Below are 12,321 nucleotides of genomic sequence, written 5' to 3' on the forward strand. Positions count from 1 at the left end.
GGGGGGGGTTTCTCTAGAGGAATCCGGAATTAAAATATGGTTCTTTTGGACTCAAAAAACCGAAATGGGTAAAAAAAAAGATGGTGATCATTTTATAGATAATGCCCTTTTAAAGGGTGTATACCTTAACGGCCGTTCTCCCAGTTAAGTATAGCGCCCTTTTAAAAGGCGCTATAGTTGAAGTTGAAAAGACGGGAAGGTATAGCGCCTTTTATTAAGACGCTATAATATAGCGCGTTAACAAAGCGTCTTAATAAATGGCGCTATACTCACATAAAAAACCCTCCCCTTCCCTTCCCCACCAAACCATAAACTCCCCCCCCCCCATTGTCAACGGAAAAAAGCTCGAGTAGAGCCCACCCGTCCCGCAAAAAGTAAATATTCTCGGTCCCACATCCTAGCTAAGGCGTTATCTCGAAGTGGGTTGCTCGTTTCGGCTCCAAATCACCAAATCTTCAACTTTCCAAAAACCTAAAATTGAGGTGTTCTGACTTAGCTTTTGTTAAACTCGTATAAAAAATACATATTAGTTGTTTTTAACGTGCTCTATGTTATTTTATGATTGTTTTGCGATTTAACTAATTTATTGTTTTTTATCCGGACTATAGTATTAGTGTGCCAAAAAAATTAGTAAATTAGAGAAATTGTTATTATTTGTTAAAAGAAATATTAATTAGTTACTTTTTACTGTGGAATATTTATTTTCGTGATTTTTTTGGATTAAATTAATTGTAGTTGTTATCCGCTTTAGATTATTTAATTGCTAAAAGACTAGTAAAATAGATAATTTGTTAGTTTACTTCTCTGTAGTGGTATCTTGTACAGGCAGATCTGCCGGGCGAGCATGGGCACCCAGCGAGACATTGCAGGATTTCTGCCGCTGCTGCAGGTGAAAACATATTCAAATACTCTCTTCATTATAACATACATCCTAAAAATATACCTTAAATTTTACGTCCAAATTGTATATTAGCTTTCGGCCGGGGAGCGGTTCCTACAGTTGCAACCACCTCTACCACCCATCGCTCCGGATGCACCACCTCCACCGTTTCTCCCTTTAGCTAGTTTCCATTGCCGAACATTGATTTGCTTGTGGACAAGACTATTGTGAAAGTAAGCCTACTAATCTTTTCTGACGATTCAAAATTCTCGTCGTCGGCTTCCTCGAGGTAGAGTTCGTTTTGTAATAGGAGCCCCGTTGGGCTTTTACGGAGGTGGGTTGATAGTCAAGGATACAGACGCGAGTACGAGGCTCGACATAATCTCCCATATTGCAGGGATTTGTTGGATTTGCTGGAGGCCGTACAGGTAATAATACTTAAGTTTACTTGACCTGGATTTATATGTGTTGCGTATACTCATGGTTCCTATTTTTACGTAATAGTTAATTTGGAAGCCATACAACGACGAGCTAATAGCTGGCTTGCTCGATTATTGCTCGACCGGCCGACTTATGTGGAGCTCTTCCATCCCGTTGATGTGTCTCTATATTGTCGAGCATCATTCCATCGAGCAAGTCCTTCGCTACTTTGGTCGAGCGCAACTTGTACCTCCACCGCTCGCTTGTATTAGGACACATTACCAGCGGGATGATCGTTCCAGGGTTGACGAGACATATGTGGCATGGAAGAGTTGCAGATCGAGATTTGGGACCAGCGGCATGACCTTATTTGGCCACCCCCTCCACCCGAGCGTATGGATAGTGAGCATGAGTATATGGGCTGGTACCATAGCATTACCCGACTTTCGTCAGGAATCCTGTTCATCGCGCTAGAGGTCGGTTTGTTCCATACGTCGGGAGGCATGATGCACTGGTATGTTATTTGGTATACTTAGTTATTACGTTAACATAGCATTTTGTAATTAATATTTTACATGTTGTGCAGGCTATTGGCCTACATCTGTTCTACCAGTTGGGACTGCAGATGCAGGAGCATACCAGCGAGGGAGCGGTCGTTTTGCACGAGTATGGCTGGTAGGTTACAGATCTAGTTTCCCGAACATTGCAGCGAGCCCGACATGATGAACGCTTAGGATACGAGGCTGATTATGTGGCGCTAGAGCAGTACCAGGGTGGGCCAGCAGTACATCCTGAACATGGTCGACGTGGCAGGCGTGCCAGAGAGGGAGGGGTATCCCACGAGGTCATAGGGGTCGGCGAGAAGGTGGTCCCCAGTAAGGGTGCATTGAGGCACCTGTTGAGGATGTTGGAGTTGATCGGCCAGGTGACCACCCTGAGCCAGACCATGCTCCTAGTGATATGCCCTGATATAGCCTGGGGCTTACTCCAAGGACTTCGCAGGTGACCCCGTCAGCTCTATTGTTGATCGCGGGCACGGCCATTACCTCACATGACTAGGACGAGTATTTTCCTTACCCTCTTGAGGCATCGACGGTTGCTGATGATCGTCTGGTACAAGATGTGGATAGTGGGCGCCGACTGAGTTATGGATCATCACCAAGGGATGCTGAGGATCTTTCACAAAATTTGGTTATTTTGTATTACTATTACTTATATTTTTTTTCATCTCATTGATTAGTCATAAATATCTAAAGCCTATTTTTTTTTGAAGCCATCATCCTCGCCCGTCACGGAGGGCACTTTGTGCGACATTGACATGCCTGAGATGGATGATTATATTTAGGAGCCTGCTGAGACCATAGTAAGACATTTTAATTTTTTAGCTAACACGTACATTACTAATATATATTTTATATACTAAAATATCTTATTATTCTGTAGGTTACTGCTGGACCGACGACCCCTTCTACCGAGTCTGCCAACCTTACTGATGATCATGCTGCAGCACATCCTCCGATAAAGAGGCGACGTGATAAGGATGATCTTGATAGTGTAGCCGGGCGGGATGGGATGCGCCTCAGGCCAACAGCTGCTTTTCAGCATAAAGGTTGTGGAACACATTGATTTTTTTTTGATTTTATGTACATATTACATTCAGTAAATAATAGCAACATTATTTATGGTTTACATTATATGCACTCTATGTTTTTATTTCTCGGGTTCTTTATTATTTTAATACTACAATACAAAAACAAACATAGGAACTTAACACAGTTTAAATTCGGTACAACTAATGAAATACATGACACGAAAAATATAAAGATAAAATACTACACTCAACACATACATGTATTTGTTTAGTCACTATCGCCCATTATTCTCTGCTTCAATCACTTAAATTTTTCTTCCAGCCTATCTTTTTCTTCTTCCGCCTCTTTTAGTTTCTCTTCCACTGCCGTAAGTTGTCGTTGCATCTTAAAGATCTGGAGTTCGTATTCACCGGTCATATTCCAAACGTATTTCAAACAATGTTTGTAGTATTCTTGATAAATGTGTTCATCATACCATTCTTCAAACCTACATCGATTTCTGTCCTACAAATGGGGATCATAACACAACACTATTAATTTGCATGTTATATAAAAAATATTAACAAATTTTTTTTGCAAAACAATAACTTACAGGTTGTTGACATATCCAGCGTCTGCACCCCACATTACCATTTGACCAACATGTCTTCAAAATCGCTAGTTTGCCACAATAACAATTACGTACGTCATTGCGTCCAGACATTTCTTAATGCAAGACAAATGCAATATTAATGAAAAGTTTTTCTACTTGATGCAAATAATAACTAAACGCGATAGGCTTTTATAGGAAAAAAAACACATAACGTGGTATTTCACCGCGCTGTGCTTCGCGTGACAATGATTCTTTAGGGTACAATACAGCTTTTCTAGAACAACAGCTTTTTCAGGTCGACAAGACAATACACATAACGTGGTATTTCACCATGCTATGCTTCGCGTTCTAATGATTCTTTAGGGTACAATACAGCTTTTTCAAAAGACAGCTTTTCCAGAATGGCAGCTTTTTTAGGTCGACAAAACAATACACATAACGTGGTATTTCACCGCGCTATGCTTCGCGTGATAATAATTCTATCGGGTATAAGAGAGCTTCTTAAACTGAACCAAGTCATATGTATTTCAAAGACCTTTTGAATTAACATTACAACATCCATTTAAAATGCCACTGACATTTAACAAGTGGTTCAAAAAGAGGCAAAAGAGTGAAGGTAGTTCAACAGATCCCCATGGATCACGTCTTAACACTATCGATCCCTACCTTGAAAAAAATATGCTAGGTTGCTACACTGACTTGAGTGATGACAAGTGGTATAGTGTTCTGCGTACCTTGGAAAATCAGCCTATTAATATACACACTGATATCAAAGTTGCAGGGCACATTATTGAGGGCGAAACGCATTCTACGAAGCCTGAAGGTACACGAATTTGGGGCGAAAAACTAGAATGGGTTCCCCATTACTCAAAATGGTGTGATTACGAAGTACTATGTCGCAGGCATGTGATTGTTGTGCCACAAGCACTATCTGTAGCTTTCCAAACAAGCACACACAAAGATGAACCAGAAGTGATTAAGCATCTGATGAAGGAGATTCTAGAGATGGAAAAAACACTAGTTGTTCAGCATGCAATCGATGATCTTAACTTCTTGGGAGGAACAGAGGATCAGTACTGGGATTTATTAGAAAATGATAAATTGCATAGAGACAATGATTGTCCTGTTTTCCTTTGTCGAGTGGAAGGGACTACCTAAGTTTCTACCACATACGTTGGACGTAGGTGTCCCATATTATTGTAGAAATCAAGCAAGTGGTCTTCCTGATGATAGAGATGAAATGCGAGAAATGTGTGTCAACTGGGGCCTAGATTACGATGCCCTCGGTCCCGTAGGGTACGTACACGATGTTGACAAAGAAGTTGAAGACAGTGACAATGAAATAGTGCTAGACAACGACGATAATGGTGAATGACAATTGTTTTTTTTCTTGGGGTGTATGTTAATTTTTTGTACTGAAGTATTAATGCTAAATATCAGTAGGACTTAACACTAATAGAAACATAATTTTCTTTCATACATTCTACAAGATGAATATGTACATACACTTATTACAACAAATTACTGGAAAAAAAATACTACAGGTATCCTTGATACTTGGGCACAATGGATGAACTTCCACCGGGAGTTGAATTACCACCGCTACCCAAACCAATTGAAGGAAATTTACGATGAGCGTGTCTTATTTGCGAGCATATGCCACATTTACGCACATAAACGGTATCACCAATATCCATTTGGTTCGGTATACACGTTCTTTTTTGCACTTCTCGCTGACGCAAATACTCCTTGTTACACACCCTTTTAAATGGTTCCGGCGGCCAATAATGCTCAGCACGCACTGGCTGCAACTGTCCACCATAGGTGTTTAAGTATGCAGCAACACTATATCCCTTATCAACATAGCTTGCTGCCCTAAAACATGTATGTTGAAAACACTTCATGGCATGCGATCATGGCATGTAGTAGATGGACCATTTCCCATAGAAGCATAACCTTCTGGCTTCATTTACGGTATGTGTATTATTCCCCCAGTTTTGATGGATAGTCGTGTGAACTTCAAAAGTATTTCGCTCATTGCAATACTATAAATATGAATGCCAATGTGCTTGCCTACTGTATTTCTAAAATCTTTTCATTGGTATTGCATAAATTCAACACCCCTCTCCATCAATAACGATGCACCTCTAGCCTTTTCAACAAACCTCTCTGCCATCTGCTTGAATGACATCCGCACCATGGAAGTGATAGGCAATCCACGTGCAGACTTCAATAACCCGTTGAAAGACTCTGACACATTTGTAGTCAGAATTCCCCATCGTCTGCCACCATCCGCATGCAATTTCTACTTGTCAAGCTCATATCACATCAACCAACGATAGGCTCCTTCGTCTTCCTGCCTGATCGATTCCATGCGCCTCCTGAATTTACACTCTTGGTGATCTGTTGCAGCCATCCACATTAAATCATGCAATTCCTTGTTAGGATGTGCCTTTTGGAAATTGGCATTCAGGTGCCTCACATAGTAACAGTGGTATGCATACGGTTCCTGCCATGCAGGAAATATTGTACAGAGCTAAAAATACTGCCATGCCGATCAGATATTAGACAAATACCTAAACGTTTTCTGACAACATGCTCCTTTAAGTGGTTCAAAAATAGCATCCACGTAACGGCGATCAGCAACTTAACATCATACTTTCCATAGACATGAGTGCCGTTTATGGATATTACCAGCCGACAATGCACAACGCCATTAATTGCTGGTTTAAATTCCCAGAACACATATCTGAATATATGTTCTGATATTTATGGACCTCGCTCAAGCTTCCATTCAAGCATAGTCCCGGGGTTAAAGTGTTGCAATACGGCCATGTACCTAGGTAGAGATGCAAATGACTTATCCCAGTTACAATAAATAATTTCAAATGCACGTTTGCGCCCGAGAAATGCGTTTTTTTTGGTAATGGGACACCCATATCCCTGGTAGACAGATGTAATACACTCTTTGATCTTGTACCATATGGATGCTTCAATGTGTGGAATCAAGATAAGAGAAATTAAGTCAACATCCAAGTTAAAGTGATTCCCATTGAATGTGTCCATTTCACAATTGTGGGTGACAATGTATTTACCCACAACCCACATATTTGTTTTCTTCTTCCTCGCATGCAACATCCAATTACAACCCGTAAACCATCTATGGCAAATAACCTTGTATACATCAAGGGATGAATCTGCTACCATCATCTCACGACACTCTTTTACGCTGTTCATTCGCACCGCCCTGCTTAGGCGCGCTTTATCTGGAAAAAGCTTGCCCTTTGACACCGCCGTTGCTCTAGATTCATCCCACATTGCTGTCCGAATTTCGTCAATATCCCTTGTGAGGGCATCCACATCTAGCATAATTGGGGAATGATCAAGGTAGGGAATCTCCCTTGAATGAAACGGCACAGGGACTCATACACGCTTGGTTTAATGGGAGGTGGAATATGCTCCCTCGTCAAATCAGGTTCAACATTCTCTCCCTCCTCATCGTCACCCTTATCAGGGAAGGGTGTGTCATCTCCAGACTCATCGGCATTGTTGTCATATTTATATTCTCTTCCTGACTCTGCGCATCTGGTAGATCCCGATTAGATATATCGTCTTCGGGCAATTGAGTAAGGACAGTACCATCAAGTTGCTCGTTTTCACTGCACAACCAATAATATAACGAGTTACTCAAATTGGTCCAAACTTTACATATAATTTTGTATATTCACTTACAAATCATAATGTGTTGATATCCCATGAGGCACATTATCCTCTTGATGATGACTCCCGCATGGACCACCATGATCCAACAAACCAAAACCAGGCATATTCCAACTGGCCATTGGTTCGTAACTTGTAAAATTCATATCTGTCGGTTTCCCCTGTGGAATATATGAGTGTTAGTACAAATTCAATACATAAAAATATACATCGTAACGCAAAGGAAAATTGAAGTTTACCACTCGGCTTGTGGATTATGTAAACTAGGGGAGAATTTCTTTCCTCGCTCCTCATTCGCCTGTGGAGATAAGTTCAGATCAGGCCAAACTCTTTCAGCCGGAACCTGTTCGGCTAAAACATAACATGTATGTTGAAAGCACTTCATGGCATGCTAGCATGGCATGTAGTAGATGGACCATTTCGCATAGGAGCATAACCTTCTGGCTTCATTTACGGTATGTGTATTATTCCCCCAGTTTTGATGGATAGCGGTGCGAACTTCAAAAGTATTTCGCTCATTGCAATACTATAAATATGAATGCCAATGTGCTTGCCTACTGTATTTCTCAAATCTTTTCACTGGTGTTGCATAAATTCAACACCCCTCTCCATCAATGACGATGCACCTCTAGCCCTTTCAACAAACTTCTCTGCCATCTGCTTGAATGACATCCGCACCATGGAAGTGACAGGCAATCCACGTGCAGACTTCAATAACCAGTTGAAAGAATCTGACACATTTGTAGTCAGAATTCCCCATCGTCTGCCACCATCCGCATGCAATTTCTACTTGTCAAGCTCATATCACATCGACCAACGATAGGCTCCTTCGTCTTCCTGCCTGATCGATTTCATGCGCCTCCTGAATTTACACTCATGGTGATCTGTTGCAGCCATCCACATTAAATCATGCAAGTCCTTGTTAGGATGTGCCTTCTGGAAATTGGCCTCAGGTGCCTCACATAGTAACAGTGGTATGCATACGGTTCCTGCCATGCAGGAAAATATTGTACAGAACTTAAAATACCGCCATGCCGATCAGATATTAGACAAATACCTGAACGTTGTCTGACAACGTACTCCTTCAAGTGGTTCAAAAATAGCATCCACGTAACGGCGATCAGCAACTTAATATCAAACTTTCCATAGACATGAGTGCCGTTTATGGATATTACCAGCCGACAATGCACAAAACCATCAATTGCTGGTATAAATGCCCAGAACACATATCTGAATATATGTTCTGATATTTACGGACCTCGTTCAAGCTTCCATTCAACAATTGTCCTGGGGTTAAAGTGTTGCAATACGACCATGTACCTAGGTAGAGATGCAAATGACTTATCCCAGTTACCATAAATAATTTCAAACGCACGTTTGCGCCCGAGAAATGCGTTTCTTTTGGTAATGGGACACTCATATTCCTAGTGGACAGATGTAATACACTCTTTGATCTTGTACCATATGGATGCTTCAATGTGTGGAATCAAGATAAGAGAAATTAAGTCAACATCCAAGTTAAAGTGATTCCCATTGAATGTGTCCATTTCACAATTGTGGGTGCGAATGTATTTACCCACAATCCACATATTTGTTTTCTTCTTCCTCGCATGCAACATCCAATTGTAACCCGTAAACCATCTATGGCAAATAACCTTGTATACATCCGGGGATGACTCTTCTACCATCATCTCACGACACTCTTTTACGCTGTTCATTCGCACCGCCCTGCTTAGGCGCGCTTTATCAGGAAAAATCTTGCCCTTTGACACCGCCGTTGCTCTAGATTCATCCCAAATTGCTGTCCGAATTTCGTCAATATCCCTTGTGAGGGCATCCACATCTGGCATAATTTGGGAATGATCAAGGTAGGGAATCTCCCTTGAATGAAATGGCACGTGGTACTCATACACTCTAGGTCTAGCGGGAGGTGGAATATGCTCCATTGTCAAATCTGGTTCAGCATTCTCTCCCTCCCCATCATCACCCTTATCAGGGAAGGGTGTGTCATCTCCAGACTCATCGGCATTGTTTTCATATTTATATTCTCTTCCTAACTCTGCGCATCTGGTAGATCCCGATTAAATATATCGTCTTCGGGCAATTGAGTAAGGACAGTACCATCAAGTTGGCTCGTTTTCACTACACAACCAATAAAATAATGAGTTACACAAATCGGTCCAAATTTTACATATAACTTTATATATTCACTTACAAATCATAATGTGTTGATATCCCATGATGCACATTATCCTCTTGATGATGACTCCCGCATGGACCACCATGATCCAACACACCAAAACTAGGCATATTCCAACTGGCCGTTGGTTCGTAACTTGTAAAATTCATATCTGTCGGTATCCCCTGTGGAATATATGAGTGTTAATACAAATTCAATACATAAAAATATACATCGTAACGCAAAGGAAAATTGATGTTTACCACTCGGCTTGTGGATTATGTAAACTAGGGGAGAAATTATTTGCTTGCTCCTCATTCGCCCGTGATGATAAGTTCAGATCAGGCCAAACTCTTTCAGCCGAAACCTGTTCGGCTAAAACTACTTCAAAATAACCACTCGATGATTGAGGGATATCCCTACTTTGCGCAACCACATTATTGCGAACGTCTTCAGCCTTGACGTACATTTTAAACTGTTTTATCACAATAAATTTTCGGTATTCATCCGAAGTCCTCAAAAATTCTCTCAGAGTTTCATCGTCTTCGATTTTAAACTCAGCATAACAAGCAACCCCTTGCGGAGTCACAGAATACAGATATCTTCCGGTTTCTTTAATATTCACCGAACGTTTAACAACGATACCAATGTATCGTACTCCATTGTAAATGGCAACTTAACATGACAAACTATAGCTTACTGAGTTATTCGCCACCACAACCTCACCACCACCACCACCACCACCCCCCCCCCCCCCAATATAATGAAACCCTAATTCTTCGCTCTTCAGACATTATGACAAAATGCAAAACAACTTCACAAAGAAATATTACAAGACTTGAGAATATTTCTGAATGCATTTTTACAAAATCCTTAACGTCTTTAAATAAGACAAAAACCAATTCGGGAGATCGAATTTTTTGAGGTATAGCGCCTTAAATAAGGGCGTTATACCCATTTGAATTATTGTTATGTCAGTTAAGCCCAGAAGAATTATTTGTGGGCCCACATAATATGTATAGCGCGGTAAGGAAGGGCTTTATATATATAGCGCCTTTTAAAAGGGCGCTATACTTAACTGGGCAAACAGCCGTTAAGGTATAGCGCCCTTTAAAAGGGCGTTATATATAAAATAGTCACCAGATTTTTTCCCACACATTTTGATTCTTTGAGTCCAAAAGAATCACATTTTGGTTCCGGACTCTTCTCTACAGCTCCATCAACAGCTGACTGCCTAAAATTGGTTAGGAATTGAAGTGGAGGCTCTGAAGTTATGGTAGGACTAGGGGTGTTCATGGTTCGGTTTGCATCGGTTTTTCCCTAAAAAGAAACCAAACCAAGTAAGTCGGTTTTTCAAATATTAGAACCAAACCAAACCAATTAAGTCGGTTTTTTCTTGATTCGGTTTGTGTCGGATTTTGTCGGTTTTTCGGTTTTTTCGGTTATTTGTCGGTTTTTTCTTAAATATAAGACATACAGTACCAAACACATATTCTGACGATCACATTTTCAATGTAACACTATCAAATCAATTGCCCTTTGAGAAATCTATTATTTACTAAAAGATATTGATGATAATTGAATCAAATAGTGATGAATAATTTAAGGACTAAATTAAAAATATATTTTTTAACATGAAATAGATTCTTACACTTAACAAAAGAAAACTACCAATCAAACTAGAATATAAACGTAAAAAACTGTACTAAAAGTGCAAACGATTAACATTCACCATAAAAATTTTGAAACTTTGTATAAAAACATACATCCATACATACATATATATATATATATATATATATATATATATATATATATCTTTGTGTGTGTGTGTGTAATAATAAATCTGAAATAGCTACACTATAGTCGGTTTGGTTCGGTTTTTTACGGTTATTTTTTGATTAAAACCAAAACCAAACCAAATTTGATCGGGTTTTAAAATTCAAAACCAAAACCAAACCAAACCAAATTTGATCGGGTTTTAAAATTCAAAACCAAAACCAAACCACACCAAAAAGTATCGGTTTTTTTGGTCGGTTTGATTTGGTTTTCGGTTTGGTTCGGTTTTTCGGGTTTTTATGAACACCCTAGGTAGGACTAGTTTTTTGACGTGACTTTGAAGCTACAAATTCATGATTGGCCTATTATTAAGTGCTAATAGTTAACTCCATCTTCAGTTACGCTGTAGAGTACAAGGAAAGGGAAAACATATACAGCCGCATGAGCTGGTACTGTTATCCCCACTTAGAATGATTCCGAAGATAATAATCCTTCTAATTAGCGGGCCACCACAGTTATCTATTTGTCGAATTTCCTTTATGATGGTTTTCGTTTGAATTCAATTCTTTTAAAAAACTATTTTGGTTTTGTCAGCGTAGTTTTTCCATTTTTTTAGTTCTGCTAAATATTTGCATAAAATACAAATGCAATTTGTTAATACTCCAATTGATCCTAGACACCAAATGATATAGGAGTTGGCTAATTTAATTATCATCCTCTCCAGCTACTCAAGAGTCGTGACCCTTTAAAAACTTCCATTACATCATTTCCCACCAATAACTCCATCACCCAAAATTCTACTAGCAGTAAACTGTCTTCAAATACATATATACTCGATCTATAAATGCATTATTGTTATGGCCTCTTCTGAATCTTCGTCCGCATATTCATATGCAGAGCCAAGCAACGAGAATTCGTTAAACAAGCGGCGGCGTTGTTTCTGCTTCCCATCTTTCAGTTCTACAAATCAATTAACAAGGCGTGTTAACTTGGACTGGTGGCATAAGATACGCAGCAGCGCAGTCAAGGAAGGGTCTGTATGGGCCAAAGGAATCAACGCTCTAAAGAAGCTTCGAGAATGGTCGGAGATCGTGGCCGGACCAAGATGGAAGACTTTCATTCGAAGGTTCAATCGGAACAAAAGCGGGAGATTAATGCT

General features: G+C 40.0%; 1 protein-coding gene across 1 annotated transcript; it reads left to right on the forward strand.

Annotated features, from left to right (window-relative positions):
• Positions 11,607 to 12,313, forward strand: LOC109228273 (the record flags this gene model as incomplete). Its single annotated transcript, XM_019393428.1, is given in 1 exon segment — positions 11,607 to 12,313. A coding segment is annotated over 1 exon segment (294 nt), but the record flags the coding sequence as incomplete, so codon positions are not given.

Source organism: Nicotiana attenuata, chromosome 6 (genome assembly GCF_001879085.1).
Source record: "Nicotiana attenuata strain UT chromosome 6, NIATTr2, whole genome shotgun sequence".
Lineage (NCBI taxonomy): Eukaryota > Viridiplantae > Streptophyta > Magnoliopsida > Solanales > Solanaceae > Nicotiana > Nicotiana attenuata.